The sequence below is a fragment of the Blennius ocellaris genome, assembly GCF_963422515.1.
Source record: "Blennius ocellaris genome assembly, chromosome: 11".
Classification (NCBI taxonomy): Eukaryota; Metazoa; Chordata; class Actinopteri; order Blenniiformes; family Blenniidae; genus Blennius; species Blennius ocellaris.
The window spans coordinates 6113834-6135882 of NC_137660.1; the positions used below are offsets into that span (position 1 = coordinate 6113834).

The 22049-nt window shown below is 39.8% G+C and overlaps 1 protein-coding gene across 1 annotated transcript; it reads right to left on the reverse strand.

The window, feature by feature from the left end:
• Positions 1–690: 690 nt before the first annotated feature.
• rassf9 (Ras association domain family member 9) lies at positions 691–19166 on the reverse strand. The gene is made up of 2 exons (XM_080505411.1): positions 19038–19166; positions 691–4295 (listed from the first exon to the last, which is right to left on the reverse strand). The coding sequence occupies exons 1-2, from the start codon at positions 19082–19084 to the stop codon at positions 3029–3031; spliced, it is 1314 nt and encodes a 437-aa protein (XP_080361537.1). The 5' UTR covers positions 19085–19166; the 3' UTR covers positions 691–3028.
• Between the last annotated feature and the right edge of the window lie 2883 nt (positions 19167–22049).

The window sequence follows — 22049 nt, forward strand, 5'->3', positions numbered from 1 at the left end:
AGTCCCCCTCTCCTCCCCTTCTTCATCTCTCTCCACCATCCACTCGCGTTGCTGAGACGGAACGTACTAGAAATACCATCATAACCCCCCCCCCACCCTCTCCATCAACAGGTGCCGGGCGCCAGTGTGAGATTGCTGGCATTGTAAGCTCTCTGGCCTTTCATGCTCAGCTACTTAGTTGCTTGAAGCAGTGGAAAGGAGGGAAGGGAGGAGAGTGGGTGGGAGCGGGGGAGCAGGAGGGCTCAGGCAATTAGTGTGTGAAATGGATATCCTCTGCTTCTCCAGCGGTCGGCCTCGCTCTGCTCCGGGTAACACAGTGTTAGTCTGTCAGCAGTGCCTTGACATGAGGAGAGTGCTCGCCGTTGTTGGTGCTTCCCTGGCAACCATCTTGTCTGATTACATGGTGACAGGAGAAGGAGGAGGGGGATCTTGGAGGTGTCAGTTCTCTCCAGTGACTCAGCCCTCCGAGGAATCAAAACCAGCGGTGTTTCGTTTCCTGTTTGGCATTTCTGAGCATGAACTTTTCTGCAAAACAGAATTAATGCATCAATTAGGAAATAAACTCGAAGCAGTGTTTATTTTAGATGATTTTTTTTTTTTTTTTTTTTACAATATTAGTCTTTATTATGACAACTGAACTGTACAGTTTCATTAAAAAAATCTTTCAGAAGTTTAGCACACATAGTTTAAACATTCATGATTTATTCTGCTTGAAAAACTATAAAATGTAATGTCTGTAAAGTACAACTTTGTGATAAATAAATATTTGTAATTTCTTTAACAAACTGCCTTTATAAGCTGTGTCTGGGTAACAAGGGTGATTTATAGGGATGCGCCAATAATGACACTAGCATTGGGTCCGATACAGCATGGGGCACTCGTGAAAGCTTCCCGATACAACCCGCCGAGGGTGATGGGTTAGCAGGTATGCAAGAGAGCACAAGTGTGAAGAGTCTTTAATATTAATAACAATGACAAAAATAAGACAACAATAAGGCAGACTGTGATTAATGATGGACCAAAATATCAAGAGGAGTTGAAATCTAGTTCATACAACACCAGCAGAGTTAGTCCGATGTCGCTCATTAGCTTAACTGCTAGTCCGAGCCATGCTACATGCTACATCCTCAACAGTTTTGGGACTCGCACACTGGCAAAGCTACATGCTAAACATGATTAAAGTATGACAGATGCACTCATTAACAGCGAGCTGGAGCATGTGATGACACACAGTGAGCTACGTCCTTCGATCTACAGTCTACATTACGCTTAGCGCAGTACACAGATAGATGCCACACCTGTGTGTACGGTAGACTGTAAGGCTGGTAGATTTGTGCAGGGCATCAATACACAGGCTGTTGGAGGTGGTTCTGAGCAATGCAAAGCATTTGCATATCATTTGAGAATACAGTTTGAATTAAGCTTTATGGCTTTTAACAACTACTTGTATCGGTACTTGGTATCGTAAGTAGCAAAAGGTTAGTACTCGTACTCGTCCTTTAAAAAAGTGGTATCGGTGCATTCCAAATTATTTACAGTACTTAAAGCAGCAAATGCACTTACAGCAAAGTCAACAGACCTGCTTCAGATGAAATTTTAACAAATCCCACATCCAAACCAACACTTTATAACAAGGATAATTGATACAAAGTGGATCATTTAATAAACTGTAAATATTTACTGCTGATTATTTTTAAAAAATATGAATAATATCCACTGTTTTAGAGACCATATGGATGATTGATTTGTAGGGTACATCTAATAATGGCTTTAAATAGGCACAGTTCAGTATCATGGAAATTAGCAATCAGGAAGTTTGTTTTAATATAAAACATTGTGAAGAGATTTAAGTGCATACAAAGAAAAGCAGCTTCAGATAAAATCTTACAAAAGGCAGAAACATCATCACAGGACATTGTACTCGACTGTGCCTGGAATGGCTTGGAAGACAATTGTTTTAAGTTATATTTGAAAATGTTAATTCATTTAACAGAGTGCAAAGGAAAACCATCCAGTCTCATAGCAACAGTTTTAGTTTCCAAACATGTGCTGGCTTTTTACAAGGAAAACACTGTGTGCATCATGCGTTGTTTGTACACTGAAGCCTAAACGAATGGTGATCATGAGATTTATAGTCAAGTGACATGGTACAGTAGACCTATCACTCTGGCCTCACAGTGAGAATATTTATGATTCAAACCTGAACAGAGAGTTGAGTCTTTCTTACTGTTTTCTCTGTGTGAATGTACAGGTTTTTTTTCTGGTTACTCGGCATTCCTCCCACTATCCAAAATATGTGCCTGAAGTTAATTGTTCACTAAAATTACTTGGAGGTGTGAATGTGTCTGTGCTGAACTGGTGATCTGCACAGAGTGTACTCACCCCTGACTTAAAGTTGAATAAGCTGCATAAGACACGGCTGGATGGACGCAAGCTGCGTGTATCCATCACTTCAGTGAAGGTGGAAGGTACAAAACCAGGGGAGGGAACTAAAAAGTGCCAAACTAAGAGTGATGGGGACTGAAAAAGACTCTGCATTCACCCCATCGTGAACATGTGCTAACAAGTTTGATGACTTGTTGGGAGTTGGGATCCAAGCTAAAACATGAAACATCACATTTTTACCAACCATTTCGCTCGGGTTGAAGTGTTTTTTTCTTCTTCTCAAGAGTAGGTCAAATGTGGGCATGGGTGGGGGTAAGATGTCCTGGGATTACATTTGTTTACTCGGAGGAAGTGGAGACCCATTGTATATTTGTATCTACAGTCTATGGGCAAAACCAACTGTGATGAAAAAGCAGTGAAACCTGAGAAATTACAAACAAACTATTAATTGAAGGTGAATTCATCAGTGGTTTTTAAATAACTTAGCGGCACATGTAGCACATTAAGTGAATTGATAAACGATATTGTAAATACTGTAAAAGCACATTTGTGCCTCTTTTACATCAGACTTAGACTAAAATATGAAGACACTTGAGAGGCCTGCAGAACAAACGGCTGTCTCCCGGAGAATCGACTGGCTTCCTCAAACGTCTGTGTCCAGAGGGGGAGGGAATTCGAGACACGGTGACAGTGAGTCCTGACTGTGTGTGGAGCTGATCCCAGTGTCTGAGTCTGTGTCTGTGACGTCCAGAGGGGACAAGCTGTGCTTCAGTTTCACCGCCGGGGAAACACTGCATTGATTGTCACTTTTCAGAGGGACGGGTACGACCTTCTTCTCCTCTGCGCTGTCCGCAATCTGTAGTGAGCTCAGCTGAGCAGCCAGCTGCCAGCACTCCTGGTCTTTGGAAACCAGCGTGCTGTCAAAGTACTTCAGCTGCTTGTCTATTTCTGTAGCTTGGTTGTGTAGGGACACACCAGCGAAAAGACTGTGTTTTAGTTCATCGCGTAGCCTCTCAAGTTCGGCGACACAGGATGACTCGTCATCGTCGGAGGCGGTCCAGGGAGCGGCCGCAGCTCCATTAGGCTCGATGCCGTCGTCTTCGCCCAGAGAGAGGTCGGCCCTCCTCAGCTCAGCATCGATCTCATGGGAGAGCTGAAGGATGAGTGCCTGGTGCCTCTGAACCTGAATCTCCAGTTGTTCCACCCCATCACTGGTGTACAAGTACTCCTGAAGCTGCTCCTCGGCGTTTGCCTCGGCCTCTGAACTACAGGCCTGAGCCAGAAAGCTCTCACGCTCTGCTTCACTCTGCAGCTGCATTTCAAAATGATCGATCTCCAAATCCAGGTCTCTCATGCGTTGGATCTGCTCCCGGATTGCATGGTCCTGGTTGAGGATAAGCTGCACCATGTGGTCAATCTCATCCGAGCCAGGTGGGCTCTTGCTCTCCTTGTGAATTTTCTCCAGCTTCCTGAAGGCTTTTTTAACCATCCGCTTCTGCTTCTCCACCGGCAGCGACTGCGGATGCTGACCTCGACCGTTCTCCCATCGCTTCGGCCTCGCCCCTTTGGCCCTCCCGGCCTTCTTTGTGGGCTGTGGCACAAAATCGCTTGTCTTGACCAGAATGAATTGGATGAACGGTCGCTGGTCACCCCATGCATACCAGAGTCTCAGAATTCTCGTGAGAGGTGGCAGCGCCCTTTCAAAACCCTTCCAGCGCTCAACCAGACAGAAGTCTTTGGGTTCTCCGTGCAGGAGCCGCTTGCTTTCTGGGACTGACTTGTGATCCTCCAGTAATGCCTGAATCATATCTGCACACGTGGTGTGTTTTGTTACTCCACAGACAACCTTCTCTTCTTTGCAGACAGTAACTTGAATCTCCTTTCCAACCACAGGCTCTGCATCCTTTGTCCTAAAGGCAAGAAACAAAAACATATGTTAAAATTGGAGTTATGAAAAAAACTCTTAACATGTTTTCTTGTAACTCAGCCTTGAGAAACATTAAAAAAATAGTCATCAGCCATTGGTGTGTCAGGTTTACAATCTACAAACATTTTTGGTATTAGAAAAAGATTGACTCTCCCCTGGATAGCATTCTCTGAAAAAGAGTCAACATGTGCAAGACATCACACAATGCATTCTGAATAGACTGCATCATACACTGAAATACTGGGCAACCAACCAGCCAACCCAAAAATGCAGCACATTGTTACAACACATATAGAACCAGGAACAACCTTGTTCAAACAACAAATATAAGTTATTGGAGCTTTGTGTCCATTTCATGAAAACTGAAGACAAAAGAGTGAAGACAATATATGATAAAACTATAACCCATTGCTCCTCTTGTGTCACTGTAAGTTTGAGGTCTGTCATTAGTTTTTCTCTCAAAAAGAATTCAATAAATGTTTCTGTTGTTCTTTAAATTATCACTGAGTTTTGATGTCACATCTTAATCAAGTTGATATTTCATCAATATGAACCCAGCCTTCACCTTTAATCCACAAATACTACATGTGGTCTGACGGCAGTGCACAGAGTGTGTTGCTGTCGTCATGTAATCCTTCCATGTGGTATTTTTTTCCCCAAGTTTTGAAGTTAATCTTTTGACTTGGGTGGGTTACTGTATTTGTAACTTGAAATCAATTGTACCAGTTACATGTACATTTTATAAAGGACCCATGGATATGTATGATTACTGAAATGTTGATAGTCATTGACCATTACTCAGAATATATGAGCTTAGCAGCTGAGCAACATACGTAACACATTTTGTAGGCTATCTGCATTGTTTTCCAACTTCATTGTTCAAGTAAATGAGCTCATTTTTCTTATAAATCCAACACCACACAAACACACAGGTAGGCTCGGCTGTTATTTCACAGACAAATGAGCTGATGGCATGAGTCACGAGCCCAGAGGCAAAAAGACTCACATTTTCAAAGTCAAATGATTTGTTTAACAGTGTAGCAGTTCCAGTTCTAAAAGCCTGAATTCAAACATCTGACGTCCGAAGTCCTTCCAATGCTCTTGGTAGTAAGTTTGCACAGACTGGGTCCCACTTTGATGGTTTCCTATTAGCTCAATGAGCAGAAAACTACATTCGCTCATTTCGTGCTCCACGGCATGATTCTATTAGACTGTTACTCATCATCTTACTCATCAGAGATGATCACTTAATGGTTTGGTTCTGTGCTATTTAACCCCAAGGTCCTCATTACCTTTTCGTCTGGGCCGTAAAACTTGCTCAAAACTTGACCCCTGATGGGCCGACGTTATCCATTTTTTACATGGCTAATGGACCGCCGGTAATATCCAGGAACTAATATCCAGTCATTAAATGACAGGCACCGGCAATGCAGACAGCTACAAATAATCAGATCAAAAGATAACATTGCCAGACGTTTCAATTTGATTTCAAGATTAAAAATGATAGATTGTGGTGTTTCCCCCCCCCCAAAGATAATATTTGTTGTAACATTTTGCAAATTCATGTGATTTGTTTGACTGATGTTTGAACTGGGGCAGACCGCAAACTTTCTGTTTCAGGATTTCGCTCACATTTAACCCATTATTAGGAATGAACCTGTATTTGGAAGCTTCCACATTGTCAATCCCCAAAATGTATGACATTCACAAAATACATAATAAAATAGATGTGCTAAACATTGAGGCATCAGTCAGTGCACCTGATGGATGCCACATACATTAAACAGGAGCAAGTCACAATATGTTTATGTTTGAAGGTTTCCCCTTTAAATCCTTTAACTGTGATTTGTGCTGTACTGAACTTTTACTGCAGGTCAGTGGTACTGAATAGAATTGTAGAAGATTTCAAGATTTCACTTCCTAATAGAAATATGTTTAAGTGTATAAGAACAAATAATTTTGACCAGTTTTGCACTCCTCAAAAGGCTTTGGTCATAATAAAAATAGAAAAGAAGCCTTTGACTGTCTTTGGAAAGTAATCCCATGAGGTTGATGTTTCCAAGAATGTATGATATGTAATACTATTTTAATTGCAGACAGTCACTGAAACCAGAGCATTATCCCTTTAATATTGTTCCCCCAACACTGAAGTGATTTTGTGGCATAGTGAGTTGAAGGAATTTTGATCTGTGTCTTTTCAGAGTAGTAGAGCTGAGAAATGCACATGTAATCCTGGATAATGTCAAGCCCTGCTGAGGGAGGTGAAGACGAGACCACTTATGCATAAAGCTGTATCGCCGTTCCACTTTAAAAACTGTGTTTACAGGAAAGCAAAACAAACTTTGAGATGAAAAATCAGATATTCGCCTTGTTAAATCCTGCTATCGAGTGTCTGATGTTCCCTCTGCCATGCAGCCAGGGTTTCAGATTTGCTATCTGTTGGGAAAATCTCGCCTGGATGCAGCTTTTGATCACTGATCGTCTCCAAAGGAAGGGAAGCACAGTACACCTCTCAAAAAAATGATACGGACCCAACCCCGAATCCCCGGCCCCATTCTGGCCCCACGCTGACACCAGCTAAAAAGACATTACAGATTATCCGAAGAGGAGAACTTGTGATCTGCATGAACTCATGGAGTTTGCAGATTTTACTGAGCGATACCACCAATGTTTTAGTTCCCGCACACCATGAAAACACACAAACTGTGGCATTGTGTAAACTGCTGGTGAATAACGTCTCTGGAATGCGACGGACACAATACGAGAAGGGCTGGTTAATGGTTATTGAGACCCTTGGAAAAAAGCGGGGCAGAGCAAATACCTGAGCTATGCAGAGGCCAAACAAATCCAGCACGGCCTTAGGCATTCACAAATGATGACCAAGACGACTTTGACCTTAGAATTTAAAACAAGAACCATTTTTCTAACCGTTTCGGGAAAGGAAACCGTGCACTCACACGCCCTCAAAGCCACACTGCTCAACAGAAACACAATCCAACACATCAGCTGTGCAACACTTTGTGTGTTTGTGTTGCTTCAAACAGGCAATATTTCCCAAAGCAGAATAAAGAAACCATTAATGGTGAAATTCTGACCTGATGGTTTCCTGTGGTGTAAATGGACTTCACTGACATCGCACATTTTCACTGCTTCAGTAGTTTCAATTAACCTTACAGGACAAGTCACAGGCATATATTCACGCGTACATGGCGACGGGTGCTACAGTATGAAGGGTGTTTGGATGCAAGGTTCAGTGTCTTCATGAGCACAAGAAGTGAACCCCTAAAGATGTCCCTGTTTACACAACGTTCCAAGAGAAAATATATTGTTGTTGTTTTTTCACTTCAGAGAAGTTTCGCATTTCCACAGCAACATTTTGAAAATGATGTAGTTTGCGACCACAAGACCACGAGTTGGCACTGTTGTTCTGTCTTTGTAATGAAACCACACACACGTGCTGGCAGAGAACAGTACGATATAAATATTAACAATGGAAGCACAAAGACATTCAGATGGACAGACGACAAAGTTGGATTGAATGAACTGGGAATCGTGACACTCTGTGGGGTGCTATTGTTATTGTCCATATGTGAGTCAGTAACTTCCATTGATTTGTTTTGTTAATTTGAAGCTGCTCTATAGTGACTGATCATGACTTGTGAAGACTAAAATCAACTGAAGAGAATTCAACCAACAACAGTAATTCATTAACTTGTTATATGACTTCTATAGTGGCTCAACATACTGACTACATTGTTGTTAGAATGTTGTGATGTAAATGTGATACTTTTCTGAAACAAAAATGCAAAAACAATACGTTTTCACTTGAAATGTCATGTAAATTGGAGCTTAATTTACAAAACTTATGGAATTACCTAACTGAATAAAAGTTAATCGATTAAAGGTTCTAATGATTTCACACCTGGAAGAATTGCACAATCATAGAAATCAGATGAAAATGACAAACTTGGACACAGAAATCATTTTTTTTAAATAAAAACTAATAATGTCATTAATGGTGCAAATTGAGCAAGAGAAAGAACATGTTATTTAGAAGAAAGACATTAATAGCATCTACTAATATTTGTATTAGTGTTATCATTATCGCAATACTCTGCAACATTATATCGTGTTTACCTAACATCTTTCAACCCACCCTGACTACACTCATGTTCTGGGCCCACATCATGTCAAGGTCCGTATCGTCATCATCGTAAAAGAAACCCCCCCCAAAAAAACCTGATACCACTCAAATGGAAACTATCTGGCACACCCCTGTTTGACACCACATTTAAAAGCTGCTTTCACAATGGTGACTAAGCACCTGTAAACTCTTTGCAGCACTGAGAAGTTATGATGAGCGAGCAGGAGAACAAATGGCTTCATTGTCGGCCTTGTAATCCTGTGATCTGCTATGCCGCTCTGCGATGCATCGCTGGACAGATAGCTGAAAGACTAGAATAGTGTCGACTGTTGAGAGAAGTGCAGAAGGAAATGGAAACTCGGGATCACTGCATCATCTCTTGACACCCCGCTACCGAAAGATGTCCTCCACGCCGAAAAACGTTGGAAACGCAGGTGAACAAACACACTGTATAGACGTGGGTATTTCGGAGAGGGTGACCCAAGCCTTCAGCTGTGCAGGAAGAGGGTACAGCCAGACGAGGAAACACCTGTATTTGTCCCGAGACACAATCACCATCGCTCAGGCAACATCCTGCCTGCAAAAGCTCCACAGACAGAGGGAGGAAGAGCGGACAAATGGATGCATCCATGGTCTGTTTTCAGCTCCATGCTGAATGTGACGAACGTGTTAATAAATGTATGTTTCTGGTATTTCCTCTTTGGACAGCAAACACTGATCTGGAGACTAAATTTGGAGCAACACATAAATATTGTGTTCATTTGGGATCATGACTCATGATAAAAATAGTATAATTTGAAGGAGATTTCCACTATCCTGAAGGAGTTGTCACCATTTGCTGGTTGTTGATAGGTGACAGATGGAGTCATACTTCTAGAGATTTTACAAGTTTAGACCAGAACTTAAACACATTATTATTTGTTCACTGTTGTTGTCAAAGAGTGTTTTATGAGCTTTCATAACAATATATCTCACTCAAACTGGATGAAAACCAGCATTTTTGATGTTTAATAATGTAGCATGGCCATGGTAAACAACCTGATGTAGTCAAGGCATTACTGGTTAACTAAAAATCATTAACTGAAAGTTAAAAGAATGTAGTAAATAGTGGGAGAGAAATTAAAGATTTAGAGTCAACATGTTGCAAATCAAGTTGAAAAAGCTTGAATGAAGGCACAATGTAGAAATTGGTGAAGTTAACATACAATAGTTACATAAATTACAAATGAAGGGTTAAAAAAGGTTGGAAAAAGAGCCAATAAATATAACAAATATAGAGTCAATAAAGTCACACAATGTTAAGAGCAAGTGAAAATATCAGTGAGTTGTTCCTAGACTCCTATCTTATTAAATATATTTTAACAAAACAGTTTAACAAAATATATTTTAATTTCATATTGTAACAAAAAGCTAAAAAAATTATCTAATCACACAATAGTTATTTATTTTGACATATTGTATGTGTTTTTGTGACTCTTAAGATACATTTGCAAAGCAAGAAAAAGCTTGAGATAGTTCTGTAAGGGTGTAATTAATGAAAAATATAATATATACGTTTTACAGTTTGAGTGAAAGTATTCTGATTTTTGAGATGAAGCTGTATATTTGAATTGTTATGAGGTGGGTCACAATATTGGCAATATAATACAATACAGTTAAGTCAAAGGATCATGAATAGAATAGAATAGAATAGAATAGAATAGAATAGAATAGAATAGAATAGAATGACTATCTGATTAAGTCTCAACATTAAGAATGGTTAAGTGAGTTACAAAATAGGCATTAAGCACAATGTCTTGATTCAATTTTCAAAAATGATGTTGAAAAACTATTCATGAAAGTTTCCATTTTATATCTTCTATTCCAGAAGTATCAAACACATTTCAGTTCAGAGGCCACAAACAGCTTGATTTCATATTGAGTGGGCCAGACTGCTATAATGGTGCTATGACCATCTTTAAATTTAAACGTTAAAGATTTTCTTTAATGTGGTGCAGAAAATACGTGAAAAATTACCACCATTTCCTCATAAATCTAATGTTAATGAAATGTCCAAAAAACTTCACCGAAAGCTTTTGCTCTCTGCATGTTTTTAAAAACTCACCCTGACAGCATGGCTTTGAGGCTAATGGTCGTTTGTCATCTTTCATGGCATCATCAGCGACATTTCAGCTCGGGTCTCAGTGTTTGTTGAGTCGCTACTCTTAACAACTGTGGCTTAAAAACTTACATTTTCTTGGTGGTTTGGCCACATTGAAGCATCTTGGTGCCACTTTTGGCCCACATGCCTTATGTTTGATAACCCTGTTCTACACCATGCTGAGCCAACCTACAGTATGTCATGCCACTGCGCTTATTCCACTAGATCAAACTACTGCAACCACTCATGTACAATCTTACATACAATTAAAACCATTGACTAAATGAACTAACACGCCTTTAGATTGTGAGTATAATAAATGAAAACTCATGAAACTGAAAACAAAAAGTCAAACTTGACAGTTCTCATTGTGAGCTGAGTTGGCTAACCACTGCCACCCATCTATGTACCTTTACTCACAACATTAATGCCTTCAGCATCCTCACACTCTCAATCTAAAGCATGGAGACCTAATGGAATGGAAAATTATTTAGACCTCATTCTATTTTTCACTTTACCTTCAGATACACATAGTCTAATCAATCACAGTACTCATAGAGCAGTGCTCTATGAGTACTGTAGACTGTAAGGCTATTGGATGTGTTTTACATCAACGCATAACCTTTGCGTATCGTTTGCATATGGAGTACGAATTACGAATATGGACTCCCATCGTTACTCTGTACTGGCAAGTAGGTAAAGATTAGTAGTCATACTTTAATAAAGTAGTACTACCTTTCCCACTCTGCTGAAAGCTTAAAGCTCCAAGGCTCCATGCCAGGACGTAGAAGAAGGCTACATGCACTGTCAGGCTGATTGTATCTGAGCTAATACCTTCCTATGGGCTGTCACTTTGGGTGCCATTTGAGTTTCATACCATGGGATTAAGCCGCAGTTCCAGACGCAACAAATGTGGGTGCACTGGTGGGTCACAGCTTTGGGCGCTAAGCTAATAGCGACATTGTAGTGAAGTAAAACCTTTTGTTCCAGAGGAATGAGGATATTTGATGATGTATACATGTGAAAAGACTGAGATGTGAAGTTTTGGTTACCTTGACGACAGATGCGGGTGAAAGAGGGTGACGGTGGACGACCGAGACTGCACACTTGGGTGAACCCAAGAAACCCAAGCAGAGCGGCAATGACCTCGGGTTGAACTCGGAAGCTGAGACACCAACACACACAATATTCAAACGAGAGGAATTCTGGAGCAAGTTTGTGCCTGGGAGGTTTCAGCTCAGCTGTGGTGACATGGCTCCCTTTACTTGAAATACTCATAATGACAACCTTGTAGACGCAAACAATTCTTTCTGGTCTCATAAATTTTAAAGCTACAAGTTACCACAGAGGACGGCGGGCTGGCGGAATGAACAAGTCATGGCGGAGGTACGGTTCTCCGTCGTCTCAACACGTTTTCTGTGATCGATCGGGATGAGATCAAACAATTCCAACAAGAACAAAGCTTTTAATAACATATGGGCATACAGATCCTGTAGCCACGTCTGTCAACAGACTCTGATTTTCTTGCTGAGTAATGAACATTTCAATTGCTTTGGGATTAGTCCATTGAAGGTGATAAACATACAGGTCATGAGTCCAAAACAAACAGCGAGAAAATATATGAAGTGGAACAGACGTACGTACAATAGTGTGTTCCAGGACTTATTATTACATCTGCTTTATGTATTACTACCCAAGTTTGCACCGTGGTGTTGTGGGTGGCATATAAAAAAAGGCTATCTGTGTGTGAGTGTGTGTGTGTGTGTGTGTGAGAGTTTGCATATTCTCCATTTGCACGACATCGTTTAGAGTGAAAACAAATACTTTTTACATTTTTATTTCCATAAAGTTTCACATTTACACGAGAATGTCTTTAAACCAATGTCTATTCACTTTCAGAAACTGTGAAAATGATGTAGCTATCATGTTGGGCCACTGGTGGGTGCTGTTGTTTTGTTTACATAATGAAACCACACACATGCAGGCAGAGAACAATATGCTATAAACATCACCAATGCCTGCCATGGTGACACATATGTGTTTTTTGTGGAAAATGGTGCTTTTAAACACGTTGTGTAAATGACACATATGGGTGTGCTACACTGACTCTGTGGCCCATTTTGTTATTGAAACTGTAGATAAAACTCCTTTCAAAATATTTCATCTTTACTCTCCACAGTTTTTTTTAAGGGTTGGGGCTTACTTTCCATGCACCATTCATTCATGCTCTGCAAATTACGGTGATTAAAATATGACAGAAATGTAATAATAAGCCATTAGAGCCCTGATCATTTCACATGAAAGGAAGATTTCAAAAGCACTTCATATTCTAATAACAAGACAGGACAACATGATCGCATATCAAATGTTCCCCTGATATGATACAGCCCTGTTTTATCATCTATAAGCACAGCCGACAATATTAGCAATCATATATTGAACAGAAGCATCACCAAATCATGTTGATGCCAGTTAAGCATTGTTCATTTCCACTGCGCCCCAAATAGAGATGAGACGAGAGCATAAGGATGACGGGAAAGTCAACAGCTCTGTAGGATCATTGAGGTGTCAACTGCAGACCTTATGTTTAAAATCACAAATGTCATTGTTGATGTGGCACCAGAGGAAGATGAGGAGATCTTCCTCAGCTGGATGGATATCTTGATCAAAGTTCACGGCGAGTAATTCAGTCACTCTTAAGATATTTGGAACCTGATCGATGACGTGACATTTCCGTCAAAAGAAAAGGCAAGCTGCTAACACAACTAAAAATGTACTTACTGAGTCTCTACAAACTCTGCAAAACTATTTCTATTGGAAACAAAAACATGTTACCTGTCTTCTATACCCATGTTAGCCAAATGAAGATGGCTGCGGTTGAAGCTTTCCCCAGCAAACATTTTATAAATGGTAGGGTTCAACCTGGACAGGTTGCCACATGTCGGGAGGCCAGTTTTACTTAATCAGGAAAGCCAGGTCCTCAATCTGACATGACGCACCACATTACGGACTCCTGACCTTTACAATACTGTTCCTATAGTAAATGTTAATACCAGACGATCCAATAAGCAAAATGAAGACGCTCACTTTGCCCTTTCCAGAACCGATCAAATCAGCGGTTTTCAGCCAGACCATCATTGAACTCTAATTTATCCAAATTATGTGCAAAAACTTTGACCTGTTGCATCAACTCAGACATTTTAAAGCTAAAATGCTCTCGAAATCTAAAAAACTGTGTGTGTGTGTGCGTGCGTGTGTGTGTGTGTGCGTGTGTGCTCCCGCCCCCCCCCAACCCCTGAAAACTAGAGACGTGGAAGAAACACTACCCCATCCAGGACAGGAGACACTTCCTCTCTTATCTCTAAGAGGATGAGGGATCGTCGAGGAAATAACAACACTTCAGTATCTGGATATGTTGATCTCTGATAGGCATCTGTGAGCAGAGACACAACACGCCCCTTCCCTTCTCTTCCCTTCCTCTATCGAATCACCCACCCTTATTACCCGCCCCACCCCCCACCCCTCGCTCCCTCGTCCTCAGCAGGCCCGTGAATCACCACAGAAACTCAAGAAAAACAAATGTCTTCTCTTGTCTCTCTTGACACAAATAGTGTCTTTTTCATTGTCTTCCAAGGCCCGCTAATTTGTATTAAGAAAGCAATTCCAGCAGGTAATTAGCCATGCACACTGGGGCTGAAATGGTGCAATTACAGCAAAGTGCAAGAGGTCACTATGCTCGTGTCACTGGCTCGTAACCATTTAATTTCAAACTCTGTGTGGCCTCCGTGTTGTGCTTCTGGACAGTTTGACACTAAGGACTCCCTGGTAGAAGAGAAAATCGAGTCAAATACTGTACGCTGTAATAACGACTGCGCTAAACTTTTACTCGTGAAAGTTTGGATGTTTGGCTTGCAGTTTCACTTCTCATCATTCCTTTGGCGAACATCCAACCCGATGCTTCTCTGTGAGTAGGAGCCAGTCCCCTCAAATCGAGCACTTGACATATCTGCAGATCTAAACACTTGAGATAATTATAGGTGCTGCGATGGTAATTACTACGCAAGATAGAAAAAGTGAGCCGACCACTGGGGGAAAAAAACTTCAGTCAGAATGTTTGAACTTATCAAAGACAATCAATCTCAGCTCCGTGTGATGTGAAAATACATCCATTCTGCTTCTGGAGACACTGTCAAGACATTTCCTTTACTGTAATTTTCTATAAAAGCTTTGGTTTATATCTCAACTTAATCCAAACGTTTTTTTTCCTTCGTGGCTGGTGAATAAGAGCTTTGATGAGGAGATTTAACAAAAAATAAGAGTCTCCACATACACAATCAATGCAATGTTTGACGTCAAGTTAAATGATTTATGACAACTTAATGAACAGTTACACTGTTTTTCTGCAATAACTCAATATCCCTTAACATGAACACATTTTATTTTGTGAGAATCACATTGGTGTTTCATTAACACCAATGTGAACAACATCTTTTTGTGTGTTAACTTGAGAAATTCACTATAAAAATAATTTATAATCTATTTAAGAAATCACACTTTTGGCTTGGCGAAATGTAAGTTTCCTCTGACAAATAAAAACTACCGAAGTGTGACATTCTCCTCATAATTCTTCTTGTCATAGTAGCCAGCCCAACTTTTTCCTACGGATGGACAGAGAATAAATCATATAACATAATTTGGACTTAAACTAACTGCTGTTAGAATCACATTGACTGATATAATGTTAATGAATGAACTTATTAACCTCAATCATTCTCAGAAACATTAAAAACATTTAACATGTGAACATCTGTTCAGTATTTTTACTGACTGAAGTTGTGTGAACAAAAGTTGAAATAAAAAAAAGTAAATAAATAAAAGTACATTCAGATTCCAGATTGACACAGTTAATCAACTTTTAGATGCTTTTATAACAAAGTTTAATTTGTCATACTTTGTGAAAGACATTATTTTGTATTTTGTATTTTGTATTTTGAGAAGGAAGACAAAGTGAATGATGCAGATGAATGGATAATAAAAATTATATTACTGCTGGCAGAATTACATTCACTGATGTAGTTGATGAATTAGCCACATAGCTACAATCGGTTGGCCATAATTAAACAACACCAACAACAACAAAACAGGAAAAACTAATATATAATCGCATTTTTTGTTCTATGTTTTTAAATCGACAGCATCAATTATTTACGACACCCCATGCCTGTTAAAGAAGCAAAAAATTATAATAATTCTTGGTTAATTATCAAATTGAGTATTATTTTTCTATCAGCGTATTTTAGACATTGGTGACAATATAGATCTAAGGCGGCACTATCAGCCTGTTTGGATATTTTCTTGCAGGGAAAGCTGATTTCTAAAAATTAAAGTCATCTCAACTTGACTTTTGATGTTCATTCTTAAGTTAAATATATTAAGCTATGACCTTTATATTTAAAAAAAAACAAAAAAACAAATAAAAGCCTCACAGTAACACAGATCACGGGACTGGCTGAGGGTGTTCCAGCTGGATTTCCACTGTGTACTTCACTGATCCTGGAGTTATTCCTGCAAGGGATTGGATCATGACCTAGATACACTCGAAACAGCAACTCTGTTTACCAACTCCACAGAACAAGCATCTGCAGTCAACAACCCATTCCTGCCACCAATAACAGAGGACAGCTTGTGGCCAGGAGAATCTAATTTCTCACCTTTTCTAAGCTGTGGTTGGATCCCAGCTGCTGCCAGAGGCACATCAAACGGCCCAGCTCGGCACTTAGGGAAATTGCTAAAGCTAATTATTCAAGTGTTGATTACAGGGTCTCTGTCCACCTGGAGCCACAATGTTTTTTGACTCCTGTGCCCCAAATGAAACCTTAAGAAAAAATGTGATCTTTGCAGTAGAAACAGAGCCGGAGAAGGTCAAAGCTTCTCTGAGCCGGGGTGTTGCACTCGTGATGCACCGATACCACTTTTTTAAACAGCGAGTACAAGTATGAGTACTACTCTTTAGATACTTGTCAGTATGAGTACTGATACGAGCAGTGGCGTTTCTAAATACTTGGCAGGGCAAGACTTTACTTCAAGTCTAGTGACACCACTGAATGCCAAAGTAAAGTGGGTACGACTGGCTCTGGTTCTGTGAAGCAGTGTCTAAATCAGTGCTAGCCAATCAGCTCTGAACATCCAATAATGTTGTCAGTGGGGCTTCAGGCTTCAAGCCCCACTAGGCATCAAAATCACATGAACTGAATGAACAGAGCCACAGCCTGAGCATGCACACTTACACTTTTCTGCATGCAATACACACTGCATGGTGACAGAGGGGCTAGCTCCACTAATACACTCTCGGTGTGGATCAGGAAGAAACAGCCTGAAGCAGCAAGAAGAGACCAATAACCAGGGAGTACAGTCCTCACACAGTCACTAGGTGCTATATAGGAGGAAGTTTTATTCACAGACAAGAAAATATTGTACATAATCTTAAAGAATTAATAGCATACTTTGCAAGCATTCCTTTCTGATGACAGCAGGTGGGGCTCTACACCACCTGCCCTTTCGGCAATGACGCAACACACATCTCCGGCCTTCAGTACACACAGTGCGTAGCATGTAGCTGTGCACTGCACTATGCGTACTGTACACTCGACCGAAGGACTCGCTGTGTTCCACCACACGAACCACCACACATGCCAGCTCATTCTTAATGAGTGTAAAAGCCATATTTTTATCTTCTTTAGCATGTTGCATCACTGGTGTCTGAGCACTGAACCTCTTTAGCATGTAGCATGTAGCATGGCTTGGATAAAAAGCCTCCTGGAGCCACTGAACAGTGACATCGGTCTAAGTCTTTACAGTCCAAATATCTCTGGTGATTACGTTGCTGGTGTTGTAAGAACAATCTTTCTCCTCCGCTTGATATTTTGGCAGGACCTAATTTACAATTTACATAATTTATTTTACTTTTGTCATTTGTCTACCTTCAAGTGACGTTGCCGTACATAACTTACCAAGCTTGTCGTATTGGGGTGGCCACTCGTAAAAAAGAGGTATTGGTCCAATACCCGACACTTTACTAATATCGGTACCTGTGGTGTCGTATCGGTGGAGCTCACGGAAAAAGGTTTTGTTTACTAACAACGTTGTCTCAAAACAATCATGACATACATAAAACACATCTTGTGAATTTAACTAAAGCAGAACCTGTCACACACTGAAAGTGATATTTTAAAAATTTTAATTAAAAAAAACCCAACGATGAGCCTCAAACCAAGTAGAAACATATGAAAATGATGCATAAAAGATCTCTGTAGATTGAAAAATGATGTATCATGAATGTTTAATATTTAATTTGTAGGTCTGAGTATATATATATATATATGTGTGTGTGTGTGTGTGTGCGTGTGTAAAGTGTTATCTATCTCTATATATATATATATATCTATATGTATATATATATAGATATATAGATATATATATATAGCTTCTTTATATAGCTTCTTCAGCCATTATAATACAATGAAAGTGTTTATTAATATTCAAATGAGAATATTTTATATTGCTTCATGGGAAAAAAAGGACAATTTGTGTGTGTGTGTGTGTGTGTGTGTGTGTGTGTGTGTGTGTGTGTGTGTGTGTGTGTGTGTGTGTGTGTGTGTGTGTGTGTGTGTGTGTGTGTGTGTGTGTGTGTGTGTGTGAAAAGTGTTATCTGTTTATCCAAGGAAGAGGGCTCAAGGTCTGTTTGTTCACCCTCTGATTTACTTTCATAAATAAGGAGAGGGTCTAATAAGTCTGCTAAAGTTTCAATGAAACTTTATAATGCAGATTCTTTGGTTTGAGCCTTTATCAATGCTGTCTCCTCTAACCTTCTAAAGTTTTTTTTTTTTTTTACAATGAATTTGAAAAAAATTGACATCCAAGTTTGTTTTAGACATTATGAAAGACGTATTTTCATTGTTTTAATAGGGCTAGGGTTAGGTTTTCCAGTAATAAGAGGTGTGAAAAGGAAAATAAATTGACGCATTTAAGTACAGAAATCCGTTTCTCTTATGTTTTCTCTAAACTTTCAAATCAGCAGCTCGAAGCAGACAAAAAAAGATCAATGAATATTGATGTTGTGAACACAGGAATTGAATAACCAGGCGCCAACCCAATTGAACATAACGAGCGCATATCGAATATTCTTTAAACAACGCATTTGGATAGTCTGATGCGCACTGCATTGCGCGTAATTCCTTCCCTTCTCCATAGATCGCCACCGAGAAGAGCGACCGACACACACACACACACACACACACACACACACACACACACACACACACACACACACACACACACACACACACACACACACACACACACACACACACACACACACACACACACACACACACACACACACACACACACACACTGAACAGGCTTCAAGTCATCCAGTTTACCTGTTGATCAGCCGAGCTTTCAGGAAGTTTCTTCCAAATGGAGCCATGATTCTCAGAAACAGGAGGGAGAAAAAAATCAAATATACGCAGCGCACGATCCGTGACGCGTGGCGCTCCAGCGCATGGCACGACGCGGGACGCTTTGAGAGGAGTCAGTGTTTGAGGAAAGTTAAAGGGTGTCCCGCCTGAGACTTCTGTCCGCCCCTATCCGATATGTGGAGGGGAGGTGTTTCCCAGGAGCGCACAGACATTCCTGGTGAAACTCTGCCCCCTTCCACCTGCAGGATCCTCGCAGGGAGCCTCAGACTGAATTGATGTTTTCAATTGAAAATACACATTTATGACAATAAATTATTAATTTCAGTCCACAAGATATCTTAGTGGTCACGAAATGTAAATTTGAACCAATAAAACAATAATTTTAGACCACAAAATACGTTTGTGACCATGAAATACTCATTTTAGTCCACAAAATATCAACTTGTGCACACAAAATACTAATATGAGGCCACAAAACATAAATTAGTGGCCACAAAATACTAATGTGGTCACAAACGCCCTCCAGGCTGCCCGCTGTTCCTATTTTCTCTGATACAGTGATTCTCAACTGGTGGCTCGCAGCCCAAATGTGGGTCACAGACATGTTTTCAGTGATTTGTGAGCATTTACCTGCACAAAAATAACAACAATAAAAAAACAACAACAACATGTTAGTGTAGTGTCTGCAGTCACATTACTTAACAGCACTATTGTATGTAATTGAAGTGAATTGTGTTTGTTTCAGTTAAAATGCAGCTTACAGAATGACACACAAAACAACAATCAAAGTTTTGCATTTTCACTTGAAATCATTGCGGTGTAAACAGCTTTTGCCAGCATAGCAATGGGGGAATTTAGGGATCCAAACCAGGTTCAGACCAGGTGCAATTGTGGCTGGTAGAGTTTTAAAGTTACAAGCCAATCAGTATTTCCACCAGAAATTTATTTTTTGAGCACTTTTACTGAGTGCATGTAATCATTTAACCTGCATTTTGTGATAACCTTTGCAACATGTAACAAGTTATTAGAAAATATGACAACGTGTATTACTTAATTCATTCAAGAATTGACAAAATGTGGGATATTATTACTAAATGTGGCATTATTACATGAGTTGAAAATGCATTACATATTGCACCATTATTACATAATACGGCGCTGCACACCTTTTACAGTTTGTATTACTATTAGTTACTATTAATATTATCATGCATGTTATCCTATAAATTTTGTCTTTGGAAATCAGCACTATCTCACTTTAACTATTGTATTCTTTTAGATCAGTTTCTGAATGATATGATATGTGCTGCGGACCTCTTGGCCAGGGCACTCTTTTAAAATAGATCTGGATCTCAATGGGCTTTATTTTCCTGGTTAAGTAAAGGTTATTATTACTGTTACTATATATATTACATTTCCTTTATATTTGATGAAAACAGCTGATATTCTTTAAGATCTAGAAAGAGGTGTTGTAAAGTGTTGAATAATGTCGTCACAAGGCTGCTGCTTCGTATAGTCTGACTGTGGCTGGCAACAATAATTAATACATAATTGTAATATTTGTTGTAATGGCGTCTCCCTTGTGAACTGTTGCCCTCACTAGTTGGTCCTAGTGATGGTACGAGGACAGTTTCTATATCAGCAAACAGATATCATTCATTGGGCCACTATTCTAATGGTAAAGAAGGAATTTCAGATATCAGAGGAATGCAGCCTGTTTAAACTCATTTGTGTCTCTGCTGTCGGTTTCTTATGTTGTTCCAACTGGACCATTTACTTTATTCTTAAATGAGATTTGTTTTTACTGAAACATTTGATTGAGCTCCTCATTCCAACTAATTGTAACACAGTTAGTCAATTCTACACTATTTACTGTATCAGTGATTGATTTTTAACTCAAACTTATTGTATTGTTGTATTGTTGTTATTGTTGTTATTGTATTCTTTCATTGCATTTTGGGTGACCATTAATAAAATGACACTTTACTCAAGATGAAGGCTGGGCGTTTCCAGAAAGTCTTGTTTTTGCCTGTCTCCACGGCGACGGAGCCTGAGTGTTTTGGGAACGCTGTGTTTTTTAGTGGCTCTTAGCCCTGTTATTTGAATTGACACACAGCATGCAAAAAAAGTTTTACTTTTCTCACTTGAAATCATTACAATATAAACGGCCCCTCCAGGTTGCCAAGACTTCAAATTAAGATGAAAATCATTCTCAGTAACTGAGATTGTCAGATTGAAGTTTTATCAACCATAAATTATAAAATTAAAATAATTTTTAAAATAACCTTCACTTTAAATTGAATTTTTCTTTAAATGAGTATCACAAAAGAAGCTGTGATGACACTCCAAAGGCCTGAAACTGGTTGATCTGGGGCCACACTGTCACCCTTCCGTCACAGCTCCAGCATGCTTTCACAGTTACAGAACATATAAATAAATACTTGGAATACACCAATACCACTTTGTTAAAACATGAACACAAGTTTGAGTACTAACTTTTAAGCTACTTGCCAACATATAGTACCAATACGAGAAGTTACTGAACCGTCCCCTTAATGTTTCGGTAAAACAAATCAATCGTGCTCTCTTCTCTATGTGCTGCTGATGAAGTCACGTGGTACTCGCCAGGTTGTGTCAGTATCGGTGCAGCCCTCATGTTTGTCCTTTTACTTTTCATATAATAATGCGTAGTGCATGTGGCAGTGGCCTGACGATAATTCTGACAGATCCACTAACTAACGTTAGCAGAAGTTCCATTCATTGGAAGGAAGATGCTCTATAAGGTGGCTGAGCTCCACCACCTGTTTGCATGGAGAAAGACCTGAAGAGAAGAAAAATATCAGTGTGACACAAGGAGCGACTCGTGCATCCTCCCTCATCGCCCGAGACAGGTCAGACAAACCTCCCGTGGCACCACTCCAGGGTGGAAATAACCAAATGTCTCAAATTGTGACGCAAAGAAAGACGGGAAAA